Source organism: Panulirus ornatus, chromosome 55, assembly GCF_036320965.1.
Source record: "Panulirus ornatus isolate Po-2019 chromosome 55, ASM3632096v1, whole genome shotgun sequence".
NCBI classification, from domain to species: Eukaryota; Metazoa; Arthropoda; class Malacostraca; order Decapoda; family Palinuridae; genus Panulirus; species Panulirus ornatus.
Genome location: NC_092278.1, coordinates 29428587 through 29456269, shown reverse-complemented (window position 1 = coordinate 29456269; position 27683 = coordinate 29428587). Strand labels below are relative to the sequence as shown.

Genomic DNA, 27683 nt, shown 5'->3' with positions numbered 1-27683 from the left:
CACCTTACGCTCAGTCTGGTAAGCAAATCATGACAATTATCGATGCTTTTCTAAAGAAAAATATTCCAATGGGAGAGTTGTAAGATTTATTGATCAAGATTTGATTATACAGAGAGTGTCAACGGTGATTACAAGTAAACAAAATCGCAAGAGAGTGGTTACCTGGAGAGTGTCCAAAGCTATGAGTTAGGGAGTGGCTAAGGCTCTGGGTTTAGGAAGTGTCCAAAGCTATGGGTTGGTGAGTGGCCAAAGCTATGGGCTGGAAAAGTTTTAAAGCTATAGACTGGGGAGCGTCCAAAGCTACGAGTTGGGGAGATTGTAAAGCTATAGGCTGAGGGGTGTCCACAGCACGTGATGCGTGCAGGTGTTCAGACTAAAGTCTAGGGCAAGGGAAACACCCCAAAGAAAGAGGGAGGGAGCACCCAAGATACACGGATGAGGGTGGTCCCCAGAGACGAGAATGACGATGAACCCCCAAAGACGAGGATGACAGAGACCCTCAGAGGCGCAGATGGTGGAGAAACTCATTGGTGGCGGAAACTCCTACAGGTGGATGATGAGAACTTCCCAGAAGTGTGCGGAAGGAGTCGAGGTGTATCCATAGCGAGAGATGTGAGAATGCCTTAAAGCCACGGGTCAGCCTCCTCCTCGGTGACAAGGCCACTGGCTACGGCCTTCTTGACGAAGTCCTTCGTGGCCTCTATCCTGGCCGTCATTGCTCTTCTATGGCCGGAAGCTGTGACGAAGGGAAAGATCATCATTTGTCTAGCTGGACATTAAGCATGTCTGGGGACTTGGTCATAGGGATAACAGGAGTGCATGTGTGATATATGTGGGCTGACGTGCATCCTCCGAGAACAAGAGGCAACGTAAGTAGTTGTGATCAAAGTTAAGAGTTTGAAACCGGAACCGAAATTAAAAAGAGAGATAAGGGTCAACTTACTGAAGGGATTTTATACTGAAACGAAGTAAGTCAAATGAACACTGACTCAGGTTCAGAGTGAGGGTGGACTAAAGATCCCTCAAGCTTAGAGTGAGGCCGAAATAAAGATCTCTCAAGCCCAGAGTGAGGGCGGAATATAGATCTCTCAAGCTCAGAGTGATGGTGGAATAAAGATTTCTCATGCTTACAGTGAGGGCGGAATATAGATCTCTCAGGCTTCCGGTGATCATTCAGTTCTTCAGGAGTACGTTATAACAACGATAACACGAGTTAAGATTTAAGATCAAGTAAGATTGTGAGACAGACTCGCATGTTACTAGCTAAGAAAGAAACAGATAAGAAGACCCGTACCTTGACCGACAATGGGAGTCCAGCCTGGACACCAAATACTGCAGCGGTAATACATCTTCCAGGAGTAGAAATGAGGTTTCGTAGTGTATGAGCAGATATGGTCCAGCAGCTCTAGCTCTCCTTTCTGGAACACCTGCCTGTGAAGTGAATGGTACATGTTTAACGCCGGTCTGGAGAAGACAACAACAATAACCATTCATCACGTGTCTGGAAGGGATGTAACACACATTCATCACGTGCCTGGAGGGGAAGTAACACACATTCATCACGTGCCTGGAAGAGAAGTAACACACATTCATCACGTGCCTGGAAGAGAAGTAACACACACTCATCACGTGCCTGGAAGGGATGTAACACACATTCATCACGTGCCTGGAAGGGAAGTAACACACATTCATCACGTGCCTGGAAGAGAAGTAACACACATTCATCACGTGCCTGGAAGGGAAGTAACACACATTCATCACGTGTCTGGAAGGGAAGTAACACACACTCATCACGTGCCTGGAAGGGAAGTAACACACATTCATCACGTACCTGGAAGAGAAGTAACACACATTCATCACGTGCCTGGAAGGGAAGTAACACACATCACGTGCCTGGAAGGGAAGTAACACACATTCATCACGTGCCTGGAAGGGAAGTAACACACATTCATCACGTGCCTGGAAGGGAAGTAACACACATTCATAACGTGCCTGGAAGGGAAGTAACACACATTCATAACGTGCCTGGAAGGGAAGTAACACACATTCATCACGTGCCTGGAAGGGAAGTAACACAAATTCATCACGTGCCTGGAAGGGAAGTAACACACATTCATCAAGTGCCTGGAAGGTAAATAACACACATTCATCACGTGCCTGGAAGGGAAGTAACACACATTCATCACGTGCCTGGAAGGGAAGTAACACACATTTGTCTGGAAGACAAATCACTTATCACTCACCTGAGACACAAGCACCTCACTCATCACCTGCCTGGGAAAATATAATATGGCATTTCTTCATCTGTCTGGAAGTAACACACTAACAAACTCATCACTTGCCTGGATCACACACACTCGCCTCCCGCCAGGGAGACACGTTACACATCAACTGTCTGCCATCCAGCCAAATGGAATTCTTTCCCTCCCATACCTTCAGCTTCTCGTGAAGTGTGTTCGTGATCTTGCTGTGTTTGTCCGTCGGTCTGTTAACTCACGTCAGGGACTGAGAATCCCATAGGTGAGCCCTCTGGAAGGGTTGGTAACCCTCGAGAGGTCAAAGGTTCAAACAGTGTTATTGTGGATCTGATCATCGCACTCACTCAAACGACTTTAGACTGCATTAAAGCCATTCTTATAAAATGCTACAGCATTTTACTCCTGCAGGTGGATCGCGTGTTATGGCCGTGAGACACGGAGATCGTACGTCTAATACACTCAGCCGTTCAATCCTGAAGGGTGCGTTGACGTCTTGATTTGTCTTTGGATATATACCCAGCCATCGGGTGTCTATCACGATTATAGTTAACGTTTATATAGGATGCCACAGCCAGAAGGAGAATAACTTCTCTAGGAGTAAATAGGAGACCCTACACATTGTTACTGTACATCGAGCCATTAACATCTCCAGCAATAGAATATCTACTCAACCTTTGGATATCTTACGTAGCCACTTTGGAGAAAATCTGACCCAGGATCTGCTCGAAGTCAATGCAGGATGTGGGTGTAGGAGGCAGCAGAAGGGCGAGGCCCAGTGAGAGGAGGAGGAGGCGCGGCACTCCCTGGCACCTCCCTGACGACGTTGATGTTGCTGCCATGCTGACACTGTGCAAGGTTATGTGAAACAGCATTAGTTAAAGTCCGATTGAGATCATAGTCAACCTGTGGCCTCGGTCCTGCAAGGCCAAAAACTATGCAACAAAGGAGGACGTACGCCAGAATGTAGTTAGGGTCGACCAAAAAAAGATTTCTGTTGACGGCGTGGGTTTGACAAATCACTACAAGACCCGCCGTATCTCAGAGATTCCTAAATCCAAATGACTCAACATGACACCACAGATGCACGTACTCTGTAAGGAAGAGCAGTGACTCACAAGACCAATTACTCCATTACCATCTTAGTTATTCATGATGAAAGCCATTCCAGTATGTATCGTCGGTCATACAGATCATCAACAAGTCTCAAACAAAAAAATCTTGTACGGATGAGCGTTGTCTAGAGACCTTCATTGAGTCCCAGTTTAGTCATGTATATATATATATATATATATATATATATATATATATATATATATATATATATATATATATATATATATATATATATATATATATATATATATATATATATTGGAAAGGATCACAATTTTGCGCGTGATTAAGATATTCATATGAGTCCACGGGGAAAATGAAACACGAAAAGTTCCCAAGTGCACTTTCGTGTAATAATCACATCATCAGGGAAGACACAAGAGAGAAATATAATAGTCAGTTGATATACATCGAAGAGACGAAGCTAGGACGCCATTTGGTAAACATGTGATTGTCCAAAACATACAACGAGCGTTCATAAACTTATCATTTTACAAATCTTATCAACAATAAAGTTATCTAATTTGTATAGACCATCACTAATATTAAGATTATAATTCTTTGTGTATTTGATAATAGAAGATTCAATGATATTTCTCTTAGTACTAGAGTTAGAATTAATAACTGAGATGGCGTTACTCCAGTCAATACAATGGTCATAGTTTTTAACATGATTAAACAAGGCATTTGATTCTTGTCCCGTTCTTATACTATATTTATGTTGCTTAAGTCTAACAGAAAGATCCTTGCCAGTCTGACCAACATAGAATTCATAACAGTTTCCACAAGGCACTTTATAGATGCAACCAAGAGAATTTTCAGGTGAATTCCTGATTAAGATATTCTTTATAGTATTATTGTTGCTAAAGGCAACATTTACATTAAAGGATTTAAGCAACATGGGAAGCAAAGTGAAATTATTATTAAAAGGGAGAACTAAAAGATTCTTGGTGTTAATGGGAGGTTTGGGCTCAACTCTATAAAATGATTTCTTTCCTAACTTAAGGGATTTATCAATGAAAGACCTGGGGTACTTTATGAGCATACATTGTTGGGTTTTCTGTATATGCTAAACTTAAACTTGTTTCCTTGTCTATGAATCATGCAATCCAAAAATGGTAACATACCATTATTCTCATTTTCTACAGTAAATTTGATGGGAGGTATTAAATTGTTAAGTAAGGGGAGAAATATTTGTAAATTTTCATTTGTTGGCCAAACACAAAGAACATCATCTACATACCTAAACCAAATTGCATTAGAAGGTAAGAAGTCCTTTAGTAATAATGTTTCAAGAAATTCCATATAAAGATTACTTAGGAGGGGTACCCATTGCCATACCAATTTTTTGAGCATAATAATCTCCATTAAATTGAAATACACAGTCTTTTAGACACAATTTTATCAGTTCAATGAAATTAGACTTTGAAACAGGTAAATGAATATCATCCAAGACATCAAATAAATATTCTAAAAGGTAATCAACTGGAACTTTAGTGAAAAGTGGGGAAACATCAAAGCTAACTAGTTTGAAATCAAAATTAATATTGATATTGTTTAGCTTGTTGACTAAATCTACATTGTTTATGATATTAGAATTTGATACCTTACCCGCTATAGGGCTCAATAAAGAAACTAACCATTTTGACAATTTATATGTGATGGAGCCTACTGAACTCACTATAGGTCTTGCTGGAAAATTTTGTTTATGTGTTTTGATAAGTCCATACATATATGGCAATGAAGGGGACAAAGATGACATACTTTTGATAAGAGAAATGTTACCTTTCAACAACAACTTCGTTTCTTTATTGAAGTGAGATTTAAATGCTTCTAAGGGATTTTTACTAAGTTTAGAATATGTTGTGTTATCATTTAGAAGATCATTCATTTTAGATAAACAGTTACTTTTGTCTAAAATCACAACAGTGTTAGCCTTATTACACGAAAGTGCCCTTGGGAACTTTTCGTGTTTCATTTTCCCCGTGAACTCATAGGAATATATATATATATATATATATATATATATATATATATATATATATATATATATATATATATATATATATATATATATATATATATATATATATATATATATATATATATATATATACATTCTTCAAAGCAAACACCTGATCCACACATCCTCTACCACTTCTGAAACCACACTGCTCTTCCCCAATCTGAAGCTCTGTACATGCCTTCACCCTCTCAATCAATACCCTCCCATATAATTTACCAGGAATACTCAACAAACTTATACCTCTGTAATTTGAGCACTCACTCTTATCCCCTTTGCCTTTGTACAATGGCACTATGCACGCATTCCGCCAATCCTCAGCCACCTCACCATGAGTCATACATACATTAAATAACCTTACCAACCAGTCAACAATACAGTCACCCCCTTTTTTAATAAATTCCACTGCAATAACATCCAAACCTGCTGCCTTGCCGGCTTTCATCTCCCGCAAAGCTTTCACTACCTCTTCTCTGTTTACCAAATCATTTTCCCTAACCCTCTCACTTTGCACACCACCTCGACCAAAACACCCTATATCTGCCACTCTATCATCAAACACATTCAACAAACCTTCAAAATACTCACTCCATCTCCCTCTCACATCACCACTACTTGTTATCACCTCCCCATTTGCGCCCTTCACTGAAGTTCCCATTTGCTCCCTTGTCTTACGCACTTTATTTACCTCCTTCCAGAACATCTTTTTATTCTCCCTAAAATTTAATGATACTCTCTCACCCCAACTCTCATTTGCCCTTTTTTTCACCTCTTGCACCTTTCTCTTGACCTCCTGTCTCTTTCTTTTATACATCTCCCACTCAATTGCATTTTTTCCCTGCAAAAATCGTCCAAATGCCTCTCTCTTCTCTTTCACTAATACTCTTACTTCTTCATCCCACCACTCACTACCCTTTCTAATCAACCCACCTCCCACTCTTCTCATGCCACAAGCATCTTTTGCGCAATCCATCACTGATTCCCTAAATACATCCCATTCCTCCCCCACTCCCCTTGCTTCCATTGTTCTCACCTTTTTCCATTCTGTACTCAGTCTCTCCTGGTACTTCCTCACACAGGTCTCCTTCTCAAGCTCACTTATTCTCACCACCCTCTTCACCCCAACATTCACTCTTCTTTTCTGAAAACCCATAGAAATCTTCACCTTAGCCTCCACAAGATAATGATCAGACATCCCTCCAGTTGCACCTCTCAGCACATTAACATCCAAAAGTCTCTCTTTCGCACGCCTGTCAATTAACACGTAATCCAATAACACTCTCTGTCCATCTCTCCTACTTACATAAGTATACTTATGTATATCTCGCTTTTTAAACCAGGTATTCCCAATCATCAGTCCTTTTTCAGCACATAAATCTACAAGCTCTTCACCATTTCCATTTACAACACTGAACACCCCATGTATACCAATTATTCCCTCAACTGCCACATTACTCACCTTTGCATTCAAATCACCCATCACTATAACCCGGTCTCATGCATCAAAACCACTAACACACTCATTCAGCTGCTCCCAAAACACTTGCCTCTCTTGATCTTTCTTCTCATGCCCAGGTGCATATGCACCAATAATCACCCACCTCTCTCCATCAACTTTCAGTTTTACCCATATTAATCGAGAATTTACTTTCTTACACTCTATCACATACTCCCACAACTCCTGTTTCAGGAGTATTGCTACTCCTTCCCTTGCTCTTGTCCTCTCACTAACCCCTGACTTTACTCCCCAGACATTCCCAAACCACTCTTCCCCTTTACCCTTGAGCTTCGTTTCACTCAGAGCCAAAACATCCAGGTTCCTTTCCTCAAACATACTACCTATCTCTCCTTTTTTCACATCTTGGTTACATCCACACACATTTAGGCACCCCACTCTGAGCCTTCGAGGAGGATGAGCCCTCCCCGCGTGACTCCTTCTTCTGTTTCCCATTTTAGAAAGTTAATACAAGGAGGGGAGGATTTCTGGCCCCCCGCTCCCGTCCCCTCTAGTCGCTTTCTACGACACGCGAGGAATACGTGGGAAGTATTCTTTCACCCCTATCCCCAGGGATAATATACATATATATATACATATACACATACACACACATACACATACATACGCACATATACACACACACACACACATATATATACATATGAAAAATGTAAGAAACAATTTAGAAAACTGAAACTTCTAGCTTGAAATGAATGAAAAAAAAATGAATGTGAGAAATGTATGTGAGAAATACTTAGAAAAGCAAATGGATTTGTATGTAGCATTTATGGATCTGGAGAAGGCATATGATAGAGTTGATAGAGATGCTCTGTGGAAGGTATTAAGAATATATGGTGTGGGAGGAAAGTTGTTAGAAGCAGTGAAAAGTTTTTATCGAGGATGTAAGGCATGTGTACGTGTAGGAAGAGAGGAAAGTGATTGGTTCTCAGTGAATGTAGGTTTGCGGCAGGGGTGTGTGATGTCTCCATGGTTGTTTAATTTGTTTATGGATGGGGTTGTTAGGGAGGTAAATGCAAGAGTTTTGGAAAGAGGGGCAAGTATGAAGTCTGTTGGGGATGAGAGAGCTTGGGAAGTGAGTCAGTTGTTGTTCGCTGATGATACAGCGCTGGTGGCTGATTCATGTGAGAAACTGCAGAAGCTGGTGACTGAGTTTGGTAAAGTGTGTGAAAGAAGAAAGTTAAGAGTAAATGTTAATAAGAGCAAGGTTATTAGGTACAGTAGGGTTGAGGGTCAAGTCAATTGGGAGGTGAATTTGAATGGAGAAAAACTGGAGGAAGTGAAGTGTTTTAGATATCTGGGAGTGGATCTGGCAGCGGATGGAAACATGGAAGCGGAAGTGGATCATAGGGTGGGGGAGGGGGCGAAAATTCTGGGGGCCTTGAAGAATGTGTGGAAGTCGAGAACATTATCTCGGAAAGCAAAAATGGGTATGTTTGAAGGAATAGTGGTTCCAACAATGTTGTATGGTTGCGAGGCGTGGGCTATGGATAGAGTTGTGCGCAGGAGGATGGATGTGCTGGAAATGAGATGTTTGAGGACAATGTGTGGTGTGAGGTGGTTTGATCGAGTGAGTACCGTAAGGGTAAGAGAGATGTGTGGAAATAAAAAGAGCGTGGTTGAGAGAGCAGAAGAGGGTGTTTTGAAGTGGTTTGGGCACATGGAGAGAATGAGTGAGGAAAGATTGACCAAGAGGATATATGTGTCGGAGGTGGAGGGAACGAGGAGAAGAGGGAGACCAAATTGGAGGTGGAAAGATGGAGTGAAAAAGATTTTGTGTGATCGGGGCCTGAACATGCAGGAGGGTGAAAGGAGGGCAAGGAATAGAGTGAATTGGAGCGATGTGGTATACCGGGGTTGACGTGCTGTCAGTGGATTGAATCAAGGCATGTGAAGCGTCTGGGGTAAACCATGGAAAGCTGTGTAGGTATGTATATTTGCGTGTGTGGACGTATGTATATACATGTGTATGGGGGGGGGTTGGGCCATTTCTTTCGTCTGTTTCCTTGCGCTACCTCGCAAACGCGGGAGACAGCGACAAAGTATAAAAAAAAAAAAAATATATATATATATATATATATATATATATATATATATATATATATATATATATATATATATATATATATATATATATATATATATATATATATATATATATATGTTTTGGCTCTGAGTGAAACGAAGCTCAAGGGTAAAGGGGAAGAGTGGTTTGGGAATGTAGTGGTTTGGGAATTAGGAGTAAAGTCAGGGGTTAGTAAGAGAACAACAGCAAGGGAAGGAGTAGCACTAATCCTGAAACAGGAGCTGTGGGAGTATGTGATAGAGTGTAAGAATGTAAATTCTACATCGATATGGGTAAAACTGAAAGTTGATGGAGAGAGATGGGTGATTATTGGTGCATATGCACCTGGGCATGAGAAGAAAGATCATGAGAGGCAAGTGTTTTGGGAGCAGCTGAATAAGTGTGTTAGTGGTTTTCATGCACCAGGTTATAGTGATGGGTGAGTTGAATGCAAAGGTGAGTAATGTGGCAGTTGAGGGAATAAATGGTATACATGGGGTGTTCAGTGTTGTAAATGGAAATGTTGAAGAGCTTGTAGATTTATGTGCTGAAAAAGGACTGGTGATTGGGAATACCTGGTTTAAAAAGCGAGATATACATAAGTATACGTATGTAAGTAGGAGAGATGGCCAGAGAGCGTTATTGGATTACGTGTTAATTGACAGGGGCGCGAAAGAGAGACTTTTGGATGTTAATGTGCTGAGAGGTGCGACTGGAGGGATGTCTGATCATTATCTTGTGGAGGCAAAGGTGAAGATTTGTAGGAGTTTTCAGAAAAAAGGAGAGAATGTTGGGGTGAGGAGAGTGGTGAGAGTAAGTGAGCTCGGGAAGGAGACTTGTGTGGGGAAGTACCAGGAGAGATTGAGTACAGAATGGAAAAAGGTGAGAACAAAGGAGGTAAGAGGAGTGGGGGAGGAATGGGATGCATTTTGGGAAGCAGTGATGGCTTGCGCAAAAGATGCTTGTGGTATGAGAAGTGTGGGAGGTGGGCATTTTAGAAAGGGTAGTGAGTGATGGAATGAAGAAGTAAGATTATTAGTGAAAGAGAAGAGAGAGGCATTTGAACGATTTTTGCAGGGAAAAAATGCAAATGAGTCGGAGATGTATAAAAGAAAGAGGCAGAAGGTCAAGAGAAAGGTGCAAGAGGTGAAAAAGAGGACAAATGAGAGTTGGGGTGAGAGAGTGCCATTAAATTTTAGGGAGAATAAAAAGATGTTTTGGAAGGAGGTAAATAAAGTGCGTAAGACAAGGAAGCAAATGGGAACTTCAGTGAAGGGAGCTAATGGGGAGGTGATGATAAGTAGTGGTGATGTGAGAAGGAGATGAAGTGAGTATTTTGAAGGTTCGTTGAATGTGTTTGATGATAGAGTGGCAGATATAGGGTGTTTTAGTCGAGGTGGTGTGCAAAGTGAGAGGGTTAGGGAAAATGGTTTGGTAAATAGAGAAGAGGTAGTAAAAGCTTTGCGGAAGATGAAAGCCGGCAAGGCAGTAGGTTTGGATGGTATTGCATCGGAATTTATTAAAAAAGGGGGTTGGTTGTTGACTGGTTGGTAAGGTTATTTCATGTATGTACGACTCATGGTGAAGTGCCTGAGGATTGGCGGAATGCGTGCATAGTGCCATTGTACAAAGGCAAATGGGATAAGAGTGAGTTCTCATATTACACAGGTATAAGTCTGTTGGGGATGAGAGAGCTTGGGAAGTGAGTCAGTTGTTGTTCGCTGATGATACAGCGCTGGTGGCTGATTCATGTGAGAAACTGCAGAAGCTGGTGACTGAGTTTGGAAAAGTGTGTGGAAGAAGAAAGTTAAGAGTAAATGTGAATAAGAGCAAGGTTATTAGGTACAGTAGGGTTGAGGGTCAAGTCAATTGGGAGGTGAGTTTGAATGGAGAAAAACTGGAGGAAGTGAAGTGTTTTAGATATCTGGGAGTTGATCTGGCAGCGGATGGAACCATGGAAGCGGAAGTGGATCATAGGGTGGGGGAGGGGGCGAAAATCCTGGGGGCCTTGAAGAATGTGTGGAAGTCGAGAACATTATCTCGGAAAGCAAAAATGGGTATGTTTGAAGGAATAGTGGTTCCAACAATGTTGTATGGTTGCGAGGCGTGGGCTATGGATAGAGTTGTGCGCAGGAGGATGGATGTGCTGGAAATGAGATGTTTGAGGACAATGTGTGGTGTGAGGTGGTTTGATCGAGTGAGTAACGTAAGGGTAAGAGAGATGTGTGGAAATAAAAAGAGCGTGGTTGAGAGAGCAGAAGAGGGTGTTTTGAAGTGGTTTGGGCACATGGAGAGGAATGAGTGAGGAAAGATTGACCAAGAGGATATATGTGTCGGAGGTGGAGGGAACAAGGAGAAGAGGGAGACCAAATTGGAGGTGGAAAGATGGAGTGAAAAAGATTTTGTGTGATCGGGGCCTGAACATGCAGGAGGGTGAAAGGAGGGCAAGGAATAGAGTGAATTGGAGCGATGTGGTATACCGGGGTTGACGTGCTGTCAGTGGATTGAAGCAGGGCATGTGAAGCGTCTGGGGTAAACCATGGAAAGCTGTGTAGGTATGTATATTTGCGTGTGTGGACGTATGTATATACATGTGTATGGGGGGGGGGGGGGGGGGGTTGGGCCATTTCTTTCGTCTGTTTCCTTGCGCTACCTCGCAAACGCGGGAGACAGCGACAAAGTATAATAAAAAAAAAAAAAAGTTTGTTGAGTATTCCTGGTAAATTATATGGGAGGGTATTGATTGAGAGGGTGAAGGCATGTACAGAGCATCAGATTGGGGAACAGCAGTGTGGTTTCAGAAGTGGTAGAGGATGTGTGGATCAGGTGTTTGCTTTGAAGAATGAATGTGAGAAATACTCAGAAAAGCAAATGGATTTGTATGTAGCATTTATGGATCTGGAGAAGGCATATGATAGAGTTGATGGAGATGCTCTGTGGAAGGTATTAAGAATATATGGTGTGAGAGGCATGTTGTTAGAAGCAGTGAAAAGTTTTTATCGAGGATGTAAGGCATGTGTACTTGTAGGAAGAGAGGAAAGTGATTGGTTCTCAGTGAATGTAGGTTTGCGGCAGGGGTGTGTGATGCCTCCATGGTTGTTTAATATGTTTATGGATGGGGTTGTTAGGGAGGTGAATGCAAGAGTTTTGGAAAGAGGGGCTAGTATGCAGTCTGTTGTGGATGAGAGAGCTTGGGAAGTGAGACAGTTGTTGTTCGCTGATGATAAAGCGATGGTGGCTGATTCATGTGAGAAACTGCAGAAGCTGGTGACTGAGTTTGGTAAAGTGTGTGAAAGAAGAAAGTTAAGAGTAAATGTGAATAAGACCAAGGTTGTTAGGTACAGTAGGGTTGGGGATCAAGTAAATTGGAGAGGTAAGTTTGAATGGAGAAAAACTGGAGGAAGTAAAGTGTTTTAGATATCTGGTAGCGGATCTGGCAGCGGATGGAACCATGGAAGAGGAAGTGCATCATAGGATGGGGGAGGGGGCGGAAATTCTTGGAGCCTTGACGAATGTTTGGAAGTTGAGAACAGTATCTCAGAAAGCAAAAATGGGTATTTTTTAAGGAATAGTGGTTCCAACAATGTTGTATGGTTGCGAGGCGTGGGCTATGGATAGAGTTGTGCCCAGGAGGGTGGATGTCCTGGAAATGAGATGTTTGAGGACAATATGTGGTGTGAGGTGGTATGATCGAGTAAGTAATGTAAGGGTAAGAGAGATGTGTGGAAATAAAAAGAGTGTGGTTGAGAGAGCAGAAGAGGGTGTTTTGAAATGGTTTGGTCATATGGAGAGAATGAGTGAGGAAAGATTGACCAAGAGGATATATGTGTCAGAGGTTGAGGGAACGAGGAGAATTGGGAGACCAAATTGGAGGTGGAAAGATGGACTGAAAAATATTTTCAGTGATCGGGGCCTGAACATGCAGGAGGGTGAAAGGAGGGCAAGGAATAGAGTGAATTGGAATGATGTGGTATACCGGGGTCGACGTGCTGTCAATGGATTGAACCAGGGCATGTGAAGAGTTTGGGGTAAACCATGGAAAGTTGTGTGGGGCCTGTGTGGCGAGGTGGCGATGGAAATGAATAAAGGCAGACAGTATGAATTATGTACATGTGTATATATGTATATGTCTGTGCGTGTATATACATGTATACGTTGAGATGTATAGGTATGTATATTTGCGTGTGTGGACGTGTATGTATATACATGTGTATGTGGGTAGGTTGGGCCATTCTTTGGTCTGTTTCCTGGTATACCACATCGTTTCAATTCACTCTATTCCTTGCACGCCATTCACCTCCCTATATGTTCAGGCCCTGATCGCTCAAAATCTATTTGACTCCATCCTTCCACCTCCAATTTGGTCTCCCGCTTCTCCTTGTTCCCTCAACCTCTGACACATATATCCTCTTTGTCAATCTTTCCTCACGCATTCTCTCCATGTGACCAAGCCATTTCAACGCACTCTATTCTGCTCTCTCAACCACACTCTTTTTATAACCACATATCTCTCTTACCCTTTCATTACTTACTCGATCAAACCACCTCACACCACATATTGTCCTAAAACATCTCATTTCCAACACATCCACCCTCCTCCGCACAACCCTATCTATAGCCCATGCCTCACAACAATATAACATTGTTGGTACCACTGTTCCTTTAAACATACCCAATTTTGCTCTCTGAGATAACATTCTCGCCTTCCACACATTCTTCAACGCTCCCAGAACCTTCCCACCTCACCTATCCTGTGACTCACTTCTGCTTCCATGGTTCCATCCGCTGACAAGTCCACTCCCAGATATCTAAAACACTTCACTGTCTTCAATCTTTCTCCATTCAAACTTACCTCCCAATTAACTTGTCTCTCAACCCTACTAAACCTAATAACCTTGCTCTTATTCACTTTCACTCTAACTTTCTTCTTTCACACACTTTACCAAACTCAGTCACCAACTTCTGCATTTTCTCACTCGAATCAGCCACCAGCGCTGTAACATCAGCGAACAACAACTGACTCACTTCCCAAGCCCTCTCGTCCACAACAAACTGCTTACTTACCCCTCTCTCCAAAACTCTTGCATTCACCTCCCTAACCACCTCAACCACAAACAAATTAAAGATCATGCACCCTGCCGCAAACCGACTTTCACTGGGAACCAGTCACTTTCTTCGCTTCCTACTCGTACATATGTCTTACATCCTTGCTAAAAACTTTTCACTGCTTCCAGCAACTTACCTCCCACACCATATACTCTTAAAACTTTCCACAAAGCACCGATCATATACCTTCTCCAGATCAATAAATGCTACATACAAATCCATCTGTTTTCCAAGTATTTCTCACATACATTCTTCAAAGCAAACACCTGATCCACACATCATCTACCACTTCTGAAACCATATTGTTTTCCCCAGTCTGATGCTCTGTACATGCCTTTACCCTCTCAATCAATACCCTTCCATATAATTTCCCAGGCATACTCAACAAACTTATGCCTCTGTAATTTGAACACTCCCTTTGCCTTTTGCACAAATGCACTATGCATGCATTCCGCCAATCCTCAGGCACTTCACCTTGATCCATATCTACATTGAATATCCTTACAAACCAATCAACAACACAGTCAAAACCTTTTTCTTATGAATTTCACTGCAATACCTTCCAAACCCTTCGTCTTGCCGGATTTCATCTTCCACAAAGCTTTCACTATCTCTTCTCTCTTTACCAAACCATTCTCCATGGCCCTCTCACTTCGCACACCACCCCGACCAAAACACCCTATATCTGCCACTCTATCATCAGAAACATTCAACAAAGCTTCAGAATACTCACTCTATCTCCCTCTCACTTCATCACTACCTGTTATTTACTCCTCATTAGCCCCCTTCACAGAGTTTCCCATTTGCTCTCTTGTCTTACGCTCTTTATATACCTCCTTCCAAAACATCTTTTTATTCTCCCTAAAAATTAATGATTCTCACCCTAACTCTCATTTCCCCTCTTTTCCACCTCTTGCACCTTTCTCTTGACCTCCTGCCGCTTTTTTTTATACATCTATTCATTAGCAGTACTTCCCTGCAAAAATCGTCCAAATGCCTATCTCTTCTCTTTCACTAACAATCTTACTTCTTCATCCCACCACTCACTACCTTTTCTAATCTGCCCACCTCCCACCTTTCTCATGCCACAAGCATCTTTTGCGCAAGCTATCATTGCTTCCCAAAATACATTCCATTCCTCCCCCACTCCCCTTACGACCTTTTTCCATTTTGCACTCAATTTCTCCTGGTGCTTCCTCACACAAATCTCCTCTCCAAGCTCACTTACTCTCACCACTCTCTTTTCCCCAACATTGTCTCTTCTTTTCTGAAAGCCTCTACAAATCTTCACGTTCGTCTCACAAGATAGTGATCAGATATCTCAACAACTGCCCCTCTCAGCACATTAACATCCAAAAGTCTCTCTTTCACGCGCCTATCAATTAACACGTAATCCAATAACGCTCTCTGGCCATCTCTCCCACTTACATACGTATACTTATGTATATCTCTCTTTTTAAACTAGATATTCCCAATCACCAGTCCTTTTACAGCCCACAAATCTACAAGCTCTTAACCATTTCCATTTACAGCACTGAACACCTCATGTACACCAATTATTCCCTCAACTGCCACATTCCTCACCTTTGCATTCAAATCACCCATCACTGTAACCCGGTCTCGTGTATGAAAACTGCTAACACACTCATTCAGTTACTCTCAAAACACTTGCCCCTCACGATCTTTCTTCTCATGACCAGGTGCATAGGCACCAATAATCACCTATCTCTTTCCATCCACTTTCAATTTTACCTATATCAATCTGGAGTTTACTTTCTTAGACACTATGACATATTCCGACAACTCCTGCGTCAGGAGAAGTTCTACTCCTTCCGTAGCTCTTGTCCTCTCACCAACACCTAACTATACACCCATGACATTCCCAAACCACTCTCCCCCCTTTCCCTTGAGCTTCGTTTCACTCAGAGCCAAAACATCCAGGTTCCTCTCCTCAAACATAGTATCTGTCTCTTCTTTTCTCACATCTTGGTTACATCAACGCACATTTAGACACCCTAATCTGAGCCTTCGAGGAGGATGAGCAATCCCCGAATGGCTCCTTTTTCTGTTTCCCCTTTTAGAAATTTAAATGCAAGGAGGAGGAGGTTTCCATCGAACCGCCCCCGCCCCCATTATTCGCCTTCTACGACACGCAGGGAATACGTGGGAAGTAAGTATTCTTTTCCCCTTACCCCCAGGGATAGGGGAGAAAGAATAAATATATATACATATACATCGAGGATGTAAGGCATGTGTACGTGTAGGAAGAGAGGAAAGTGATTGGTTCTCAGTGAATGTAGGTTTACGGCAGGGGTGTGTGATGTCTCCATGGTTGTTTAATTTGTTTATGGATGGGGTTGTTAGGGAGGTGAATGCAAGAGTTTTGGAAAGAGGGGCAAGTATACAGTCTGTTGTGGATGAGAGAGCTTGGGAAGTGAGTCAGTTGTTGTTTGCTGATGATACAGCGCTGGTGGCTGATTCATGTGAGAAACTGCAGAAGCTGGTGACTGAGTTTGGTAAAGTGTGTGAAAGAAGAAAGTTAAGAGTAAATGTGAATAAGAGCAAGGTTATTAGGTACAGTAGGGTTGAGGGTCAAGTCAATTGGGAGGTAAGTTTGAATGGAGAAAAACTGGAGGAAGTAAAGTGTTTTAGATATCTGGGAGTGGATCTGGCAGCGGATGGAACCATGGAAGCGGAAGTGAATCATAGGGTGGGGGAGGGGGCGAAAATCCTGGGAGCCTTGAAGAATGTGTGGAAGTCGAGAACATTATCTCGGAAAGCAAAAATGGGTATGTTTGAAGGAATAGTGGTTCCAACAATTTGTATGGTTGCGAGGCGTGGGCTATGGATAGAGTTGTGCGCAGGAGGGTGGATGTGCTGGAAATGAGATGTTTCAGGACAATGTGTGGTGTGAGGTAGTTTGATCGAGTAAGTAATGTAAGGGTAAGAGAGATGTGTGGAAATAAAAAGAGCGTGGTTGAGAGAGGCAGAAGAGGGTGTTTTGAAATGGTTTGGGCACATGGAGAGAATGAGTGAGGAAAGATTGACCAAGAGGATATATATGTCGGAGGTGGAGGGAACGAGGAGAAGTGGGAGACCAAATTGTAGGTGGAAAGATGGAGTGAAAAAGATTTTGTGTGATCGGGGTCTGAACATGCACGAAGGTGAAAGGCGGGCAAGGAATAGAGTGAATTGGATCGATGTGGTATACCGGGGTTGACGTGCTGTCAGTGGATTGATTCAGGGCATGTGAAGCGTCTGGGGTAAACCATGGAAAGTTGTGTGGGGCCTGGATTTGGAAAGGGAGCTGTGGTTTCGGACATTATTGCGTGACAGCAGGAGACTGAGTGTGAACGAATGGGGCCTTTGTTGTGTGGTGTGGGGTGGTTTGATCGAGTAAGTGATATATATATATATATATATATATATATATATATATATATATATATATATATATATATATGTGTGTGTGTGTGTGTGTGTGTGTGCAGGTAGAGGGAACGAGAAGTGGGAGACCAAATTGAGGTGGAAAGATGGAGTGAAAAAGATTTTGTGTGATCGGGGCCTGAACATGCAGGAGGGTGAAAGGAGGGCAAGGAATAGAGTGAATTGGATCGATGTGGTATACCGGGGTTGACGTGCTGTCAGTGTATTGAATCAGGGCATGTGAAGTGTCTGAGGTAAACCATGGAAAGCTGTGTAGGTATGTATATTTGCGTGTGCGGACGTATGTATATACATGTGTATGGGGGTGGGTTGGGCCATTTCTTTCGTCTGTTTCCTTGCGCTACCTCGCAAATGCGGGAGACAGCGACAAAGAAAGAAAAAAAAAAAAAAAAAAAAAATATATATATATATATATATATATATATATATATATATATATATATATATATATATATATATATATATATATATATATATATATATATATATTAATTATGATTATTTTATTTTGCTTTGTCGCTGTCTCCCGCGTTAGCTAGGTAGCGCAAGAAACAGGCGAAAGAATGGCCCAACCCACCCACATACACATACACATACATACACGTCCACACACGCAAATATATATACCTATACATCTCAATGTACACATATATATACACACACAGACATATACATATATACACATGTACATAAGTCATACTTTCTGTCTTTATTTATTCCCGTCGTCACCTCGCCACACATGGAATAACAACCCCCTCCCCCCTCATGTGTGCGAAGTAGCGCAAGGAAAAGATAACAAAGGCCCATTCGTTCACACTCAGTCTCTAGCTGTCACGTAATAATGCACCGAAACCATAGCTCCCTTTCCACATCCAGGCCCAACACAACTTTCCATGGTTTACCCCAGACGCGTCACATGCCCTGGTTTAATCCATTGACAGCACGTCCACCCCGGTAAACCACATCGTTCCAATTCACTCTATTCCTTGCACGCCTTTCACCCTCCTGCATGTTCAGGCCCCGATCACTCAAAATCTTTTTCACTTCATCTTTCCACCTCCAATTTGGTCTCCCACTTCTCCTCGTTCTCTCCACCTCTGCCACATATATCCTCTTGGTCTATCTTTCCTCACTCATTCTCTCCATGTGACCAAACCATTTCAAAACACCCTCTTCTGCTCTCTCAACCACACTCTTTTTATTTCCACACATCTCTCTTACCCTTACATTACTTACTCGATCATACCACCTCACACCACATATTGTCCTCAAACATTTCATTTCCAGGACATCCACCCTCCTGCGCACAACTCTATCCATAGCCCACGCCTCGCAACCATACAACATTGTTGGAACATCTATTCCTTCAAACATACCCATTTTTGCTTTCCGAGATAATGTTCTGAACTTCCACACATTCTTCAAGGCTCCCAGAACTTTCGCCCCCTCCCCCACTCTATGATTCACTTCCGCTTCCATGGTTCCATCCGCTGCCAGATCCACTCTCAGATATCTAAAACACTTTACTTCCTCCAGTTTTTCTCCATTCAAACTTACCTCCCAATTGACTTGACCCTCAACCCTACTGTACCTAATAACCTTGCTCTTGTTCACATTTACTCTTAACTTTCATTTTTCACACACTACCAAACTCAGTCACCAGCTTCTGCAGTTTCTCACATGAATCAGCCACCAGCGCTATATCATCAGCGAACAACAACTGACTCACTTCCCAAGCTCTCTCATCCCCAACAGACTGTATACTTGCCCCTCTTTCCAAAACTCTTGCATTCACCTCCCTAACAACCCCATCCATAAACAAATTAAACAACCATGGAGACATCACACAACCCTGCCGCAAACCTACATTCACTGAGAACCAATCACTTTCCTCTCTTCCTACACGTACACATGCCTTACATCCTCGATAAAAACTTTTCACTGCTTCTAACAACTTGCCTCCCACACCATATATTCTTAATACCTTCCACAGAGCATCTCTATCAACTCTATCATATGCCTACTCCAGATCCATAAATGCTACATACAAATCCATTTGCTTTTCTAAGTATTTCTCACATTCATTCTTCAAAGCAAACCCCTGATCCACACATCCTCTACCACTTCTGAAACCACACTGCTCTTCCCCAATCTGATGCTCTGTACATGCCTTCACCCTCTCAATCTATACCCTCCCATATAATTTACCAGGAATACTTAACAAACGTATACCTCTGTAATTTAAGCACTCACTCTTATCCCCTTTGCCTTTGTACAATGGCACTATGCAAGCATTCCGCCAATCCTCAGGCACCTTACTATGAATCATACATGCATTAAATAACCTTACCAACCAGTCAACAATACGGTCACCCCCTTTTTTAATAAATTCCACTGCAATACCATCCAAACCCGCTGCCTTGCCGGCTTTCATTTTCCGCCAAGCTTTTACTACCCCTTCTCTGTTTACCACATCATTTTCCGTAACCCTCTCACTTTGTACACCACCTCGACAAAAACACCCTATATCCGCCACTCTATCATCAAACACATTCAACAAACCTTCAACATACTCACTCCATCTCCTTCTCACATCACCACTACTTGTTATCACCTCCCCATTAGCCCCCTTCACTGAAGTTCCCATTTGCTCCTTTGTCTTACGCACTTTATCTACCTCCTTCCAAAACATCTTTTTATTCTCCCTAAAATTTAATGGCACTCTCTCACCCCAACTCTCATTTGTCCTCTTTTTCACCTCTTGCACCTTTCTCTTGACCTTCTGTCTCTTTCTTTTATACATCTCCGACTCATTTGCATTTTTTCCCTGCAACAATCGTTCAAATGCCTCTCTCTTCTCTTTCACTAATAATCTTACTTCTTCATTCCATCACTCACTACCCTTTCTAAAATGCCCACCTCCCACACTTCTCATGCCACAAGCATCTTTTGCGCAAGCCATCACTGCTTCCCTAAATACATCCCATTCCTCCCCCACTCCCCTTACCTCCTTTGTTCTCACCTTTTTCCATTCTGTACTCAGTCTCTCCTGGTACTTCCTCACACAAGTCTCCTTCCCAAGCTCACTTACTCTTACCGCTCTCTTCACCCCAACATTCTCTCTTCTTTTCTGAGAACCCCTACAAATCTTCACCTTCGCCTCCACAAGATAATGATCAGACATCCCTCCAGTTGCACCTCTCAGCACATTAACATCCAAAAGTCTCTCTTTCGTGCGCCTATCAATTGACACGTAATCCAATAACGCTCTCTGGCCATCTCTCCTACTTACATACGTATACTTATGTATATCTCTCTTTTTAAACCAGGTATTCCCAATTACCAGTCCTTTTTCAGCACATAAATCTACAAGCTCTTCACCGTTTCCATTTACAACACTGAACAGCCCATGTATACCAATTATTCCCTCAACTGCCACATTACTCACCTTTATATTCAAATCACCCATCACTATAACCTGGTCGCGTGCATGAAAACCACTAACACACTCATTCAGCTGCTCCCAAAACACTTGCCTCTCATGATCTTTCTTCTCGTGCCCAGGTGCATATGCACCAATAATTCCCTCAAAGGCCCAGTCCTTTGTTCTTAACGCTACCTCGCTGGTGCGGGAAATGGCGAATAGTTTGAAAGAAAAAAAAAAGGATATATATATATATATATATATATATATATATATATATATATATATATATATATATATATATATATATATATATATATATATATATATATATACATAGAGAGAGAGAGAGAGAGAGAGAGAGAGAGAGAGAGAGAGAGAGAGAGAGAGAGAGAGAGAGAGAGAGAGAGAGATACATATATGAATATATATATATATATACATATATATATATATATATATATATATATATATATATATATATATATTATCCCTGGGGATAGGGGATTAAGAATACTTCCCACGTATTCCCTGCGTGTCGTAGAAGGCGACTAAAAGGGGAGAGAGCGGGGGGCTGGAAATCCTCCCCTCTCGTTTTTTTTTTTTTAATTTTCCAAAAGAAGGAACAGAGGGGGCCAGGTGAGGATATTCCAAAAAAGGCCCAGTCCTCTGTTCTTAACGCTACCTCGCTAATGCGGGAAATGGCGAATAGTTTAAAAGAAAGAAAAAAAAAAAAAAAATATATATATATATATATATATATATATATATATATATATATATATATATATATATATATATATGGCAAAAGGAAAGATCAAATGACGTAATGGGAGTGGGTGAGGAATAACCCGTATTTAGGGATTCAGTGATGGCATATGCAAGAGATACATGTAAAATGAGAAAGGTTGGTGGTGGAAAGATTAGAAAAGGTAGTGAATGGTGAAGAAGTAAAGCTGTTAGTGACAGAGAAAAGAGAAGCGTTTGAACTATACCTACACGGAAGGAGTTTAAATGACCCGGAGATGTATAAAAGAAAGCAGCAGGTCAAGAAGGAGGTGCAAGATTTGAAGAAGAGGGCAAATAAGAGTTGGGGTGAGAGAGCATCAGTAAACTTTCGTAAGATGAAATCCAGCAAGGCATCGGAGTTAGATGGCATTGCAGTTGAATTTGATAAGAAACGGAGTGGCTGTGTTGTTGATTGGTTGGTAAGGATTTACACTGTATGTATTGATCCTGGTGAAGTGATTGAGGAATTTCGGAATACATGCATCGTGCCATTGTACGAAGGCAAAGGGGATAAAGGTAAGTGTTCAAACTACAGAGGCATAAGTTTGTAGAGGGTATTGATTGAGGGTATGAGAGGGTATTGATTGAGAAGGTGAAGGTATGTACAGAGCATCAGGTTGGAGAAGTGCAGGGTGGTTTCAGAAATGGTAGAGGGTGTGTGGTTCAGATGTATGCTTTGAAGAATGTGTGTGAGAACTACTTTGAAAAAAAATGATGGGTTTGTATGTGATATTTATGGATCTGGAGAAGGCATATAATAGGGTCTCGTGCATCAAAGCTGCTAGCACACTCACTCAGCTGCTCCCAAAACATGTGCCTCTCATGATCTTTCTACTCATGACCAGGTGCAACAGCAACAATAATCACCCATCTCTCTCCATCCACTTTCAGTTTTACCAAGTTAAGAACAGAGGAGTGAGCCTTAGAGGGTATATCATTACTTGTTAGAAGCAGTGAAAAGTTTTCATCAAGGATGTAAGGCATGTGTACAAGTAGGACGAGAGGAGAGTGATTAACTCCTAGTGAAGTTCGGTCTACGACAGGTGTGTATATTGTCCCTATGGTTGTTTAATCTGTTTATGGATGGGGTGGTTAGGGGAGTAAATGCAAGAGTTTTGGAGAGAGAGGCGAGTATGCAGTTCACTGGGGATGAAAGGGCCTGGGAAGTGAGTCAGTTGTTCGCCGATGATGCAGCACCGGTAGCTGATTCGGATGAGAAACTGCAAAAGTTGGTGACTGAGTTTGGTAAAGTGTGTGAAAGAAGAAAGCTGAGAGTAAATGTAAATAAGAGCAAGGTTATTAGGTACATTAGGGTTGAGGGACAAGTTACGTGGGATGTGAGTTTGAATGGAGAAAAATTGGAGGAAGTGAAGTGTTCTAGATATCTGGGAGTGAACTTAACAACAAATGTTACCATGGAAGTGGAAGTGATTGATAGGGCGAAGGTTCTGGGAGCGATAAAGAATGTGTGGAGAGAACGTTATCTCGGGAAGCGGAAATGGGTATGTTTGAACGAATAGTACTTCCAACCATATCACACAGTTGCGAGGCATGGACTATAAATAGGGTAGTACAGAGGAGGGTGGATGTGTTGAGGATGAAATGTTTGAGGACAATATGTGGTGTGAGGTGGCTTGACCGAGTATGTAATGAAAGGGTAAGAGAGATGTGTGGCAATATAATAAACGTGATTGAGAAAGCAGAAGAGGGTGTATTGAACTGGTTTGGACATATGGAAAGAATGAATGAGGAAAGGTTGACAAGGAGAATATATGTGTCAGAGCTGGAGGGAACAAGGAGAAGCGGGAGACCAAAGTGGAGGTGGAAGGATAAAGTAAAAAAGATTTTGAACGATTGGGTCCTAGACATGCAGTAAGATGAGAGGCGTGCAAGGAATAGAGTGAATTGGAACAACGTGGTATACCGAGGTCGATGTTCTGTCAATGGTCTGAATCAGGGCATGTGAAACGTCTGGGGTAAACCATGGAAAAGTCTGTGGAGCCTAGATGTGGATAGGAAGCTGTGGTTTCGGTGCATTGCACATGACAGTTTGAGAGTGAGTGTGAACGAATGTGGCCTTTTTTTTGTTTGTTTTCCTGGAGCTACCTCGATGAAGCAGGGGGTGACGATGCTGTTTCCTGTGGGGTGGGGTGGCGTCGAGAATAGATGAAGGAAAGTGAGTATGAATACGTATATGTATGCATATGTATCCATTGGGATAGGGGAGAAAGAATACTTCCCACGCATTCCTCACGTGTCGTAGAAGGCGACTAAAAGGGACGGGAGCGGGGGGGCTAGAAAATCTCCCCTCGTTGTATTTTAACTTTCTAAACGGAGAAACAGAAGGAGTCACGCGGGGAGTGATCATCCTCCTCGAAGGCTCAGACTGGGGTGTCTAAATGTGTGTGGATGTAACCAAGATGAGAAAAAAAGGAGAGAAAGGTAGTATGTTTGAGGAAATGAACCTGGATGTTTTGGCTCTGAGTGAAACGAAGCTCAAGGGTAAAGGGGAAGAGTGGTATGGGAATGTCTTGGGAGTATGGTCAGGGGTAAGGACAAGAGCAAGGGAAGGAGTAGCTCTGCTGAAACAGGAGTGGTGGGAGTATGTGATAGAGTGTAGGAAAGTAAACTTTAGATTGATACGGGTAAAACTGAAAGTGGATGGAGAGAGATGGGTGATTATTGGTGCATATGCACCGGGGCATGAGAAGAAAGATCATGAGAGGCAAGTGTTTTGGGAGCAGCTGAGTGAGTGTGTTAGTAGTTTTGATGCACGAGACCAGGTGATTTGAATGCAAAGGTGAGTAATGTGGCAGTTGAGGGAATAATTGGTGTACATGGGGTGTTCAGTGTTGTAAATGGTAGTGGTGAAGAGCTTGTAGATTTATGTGCTGAAAAAGGACTGGTGATTGGGAATACCTGGTTTAAAAAGAGAGATATACATAAGTATATGTATGTAAGTAGGAAAGATGGCCAGAGAGCGTTATTGGATTACGTGTTAATTGATAGGCTCGCGAAAGAGAGACTTTTGGATATTAATGTGCTGAGAGGTGCAACTGGAGGGATGTCTGATCATTATCTTGCGGAGGCGAAAGTGAAGATTTGTAGAGGTTTTCAGAAAAGAAGAGAGAATATGGGGGTGAAGAGAGTGGTGAGAGTAATTGAGCATGGGAAAGAGACTTGTGTGAGGAAGTACCAGGAGAGACTGAGTACAGAATGGAAATTGGTGAGAACAAAGGAGGTAAGGGGAGTGGGGGAGGAATGGGATGTATTTAGGGAAGCAGTGATGGCTTACGCAAAAAATGCTTGTGGCATGAGAAGCATGGGAGGTGGGAAGATTAGAAAGGGTAGTGAGTGGTGGGATGAAGAAGTAAGATTATTAGTGAAAGAGAAGAGAGAGGCATTTGGACAATTTTTGCAGGGAAATAATGCAAATGACTGGGAGATGTATATGAAAGAAAGAGGAAGAGGTCAAGAGAAAGGTGCAAGAGGTGATAAAGAGGGCAAATGAGGGTTGGGATGAGAGAGTATCATTAAATTTTAGGGAGAATAAAAAGATGTTTTGGAAGGAGGTAAATAAAGTGCGTAAGACAAGGGGGCTAATGGGGAGGTAATAACAAGTATTGGTGATGTGAGAAGTACATGGAGTGAGTATTTTGAAGGTTTTTTTGAATGTGTTTGATAATAGAGTGGAAGATATAGGTTATTTTGGTCGAGGTGGTGTGCAAAGTGAGAGGGTTAGGGAAAATGATTTGGTAAAGAGAGAAGAGGTAGTAAAAGCTTTGCAGAAGATGAAAGCCGGCAAGGCGGCGGGATTGGATGGTATTGCAGTGGAATTTATTAAAAAATGGCGTGACTATATTGTTGACTGGTAGGTGAGGATATTTAATGTATGTATGACTCATGGTGAGGTACCTGAGGACTGGCGGAATGCTTGCATAGTGCCATTGTACAAAGGCAAAGGGGATAAGAGTGAGTGCTCAAATTACAGAGGTATAAGTTTGTTGAGTATTCCTGGGAAATTATATGGGAGGGTATTGATTGAGAGGGTGAAGGCATGTAAGAGCAAGGTTATTAGGTACAGTAGGATTGAGGGATAAGTCATTTGGGAGGTAAGTTTGAATGGAGAAAAACTGGAGGAAGTGAAGTGTTTTAGATATCTGGGAGTGTCTTACATTAGGTAAGTTAGGAGAATAGAGCAACACCAGACATTTACACGTATCCTCCTTTTCCATATTTTGGTTAATAGATGCATAGATTGTCTTCCTAGTTTTACAGTGGGATAACTTCTTAAAGATGCGTCTTATATGACTACATTCATCTACCAAACTTATGGGATCACATACCCGTAATGCTCTTAAAAACATAGACATAACTACAGACATTTTTACAGAAGAATCATCTACCGAAAATTAATGAATCTATCTCAGCGTTGGTAGGCTACCTCAAGATCTTGAAGGATAAGTGATCAGATTCTCTATTCATCAACACGTCAAGATAGGGCATTTCGCCTTCTTTTTCCTATTCCATCTTGAATCTGATGATGGGGTGGATGTCATTCAATTAATTAAAGAAAACATCACAATCTTGGGAAGATGGCTATAAGGACTACATAACATCAATATATCTAAGCCAGAGTTTTGGATAGTTACTGATTGAAGTTAGAATCTGAGTCACAAAGTATTCCATGAACAAGTTACTGAGGATGAGACTGAGAGGATTTTCCCATGGCAAGACCAAACTTCTGTCTATAAGAATCATTCTTATCATTTTGGAAAACATTACTGGAAACACAAAGCTCAATTAAGTCAAAGAAAGTTTATATGGGCAGAGGTAAGGCAAGACCGAGATCACGTAATTTCCTCCTTTGGGATGTGATGGCTTCTTCAATGGAGACTTTAGCTTAGGTTTATTTTCATATTTACCTTCATGCAAATCAATGTTCCTAGCCTCGTTTACAAAATCTAAGCAATTCTTAACATGCGATGGAGAGATGTTCTCCTTGAACATGGCTAAGGTGTTTAGTTAACCCTCTGGATAGTCTATGACCAGAAGAATCAATAATGAAGATAATTGATCTAAAGGGACGTCCATCTGTGTGAATTTTGGGGAAAACATTATATGAATCATACTAGTCGGTGATGATAGTTATGAAGGTGAAATCGTAATTCAAGTATGAGTTCAGATGATTATGTCTAACACGTAATCCACCAGAAGTTAGTTTATGTCCTTTATTTATGTTATATTACTACTGGTGAATCTGAGGCAGGAACTCATGTAATCCTGTGGTCAGCACCTGTCACTGTCCTGTGGTCAGCATCTGTCACTGTCCTGTGGCCAGCGCCTGTCACTGTCTTGTGGTCAGCATCTGTCACTGTCCTGTGGTCAGCACCTGTCACTGTCCTGTGGCCAGCGCCTGTCACTGTCTTGTGGTCAGCAACTGTCACTGTCTTGTGGTCAGCAACTGTCACTGTCCTGTGGTCAGCAACTGTCACTGTCCTGTGGTCAGCAACTGTCACTGTCCTGTGGTCAGCGACTGTCACTGTCCTGTGGTCAGCACCTGTCACTGTCCTGTGGTCAGCACTTACCGTAGTGTGGTGGTGAGGGTCAGGCGGGTCTGAGGTTGTGCCTCTGCTACGTGTCACTAGGCACTGCTGAGCGTGCCACCTCCTCAGCCCATCTTCTGCGCACCGAGTCGCCTCCCCCCCCCCCCCCCACTCCTCACTCCTATCCCAGCCGCCCGACACTGACCCCAGAAGCCCCGGGGCTTCCCATGAGCCATTCCCCCAAGAGGCCCCACAAGCGCAATGTAAACGATAAACAAAGGAAATCTCTTCTTGCTCCACGGAGGCAAGGATGTTCCCGCCTCAGGAGTAAGCTGTTGTTCGTCTTTTAGTTAAGAAAGAAAATAATCTAAATCCACAGAGGTAAAGCCATGACTA

The 27683-nt window shown here is 42.2% G+C and overlaps 1 protein-coding gene across 1 annotated transcript; it reads right to left on the bottom strand.

Annotated features, from left to right (window-relative positions):
- Nucleotides 1-71: 71 nt before the first annotated feature.
- Nucleotides 72-27504, bottom strand: LOC139765630 (anti-lipopolysaccharide factor-like). The gene is made up of 4 exons (XM_071693316.1): nt 27330-27504; nt 2946-3104; nt 1295-1431; nt 72-736 (listed from the first exon to the last, which is right to left on the bottom strand). Exons 2-4 carry the CDS (start codon nt 3095-3097, stop codon nt 624-626), a joined length of 402 nt encoding a protein of 133 aa, XP_071549417.1. The 5' UTR covers nt 3098-3104; nt 27330-27504; the 3' UTR covers nt 72-623.
- Between the last annotated feature and the right edge of the window lie 179 nt (nt 27505-27683).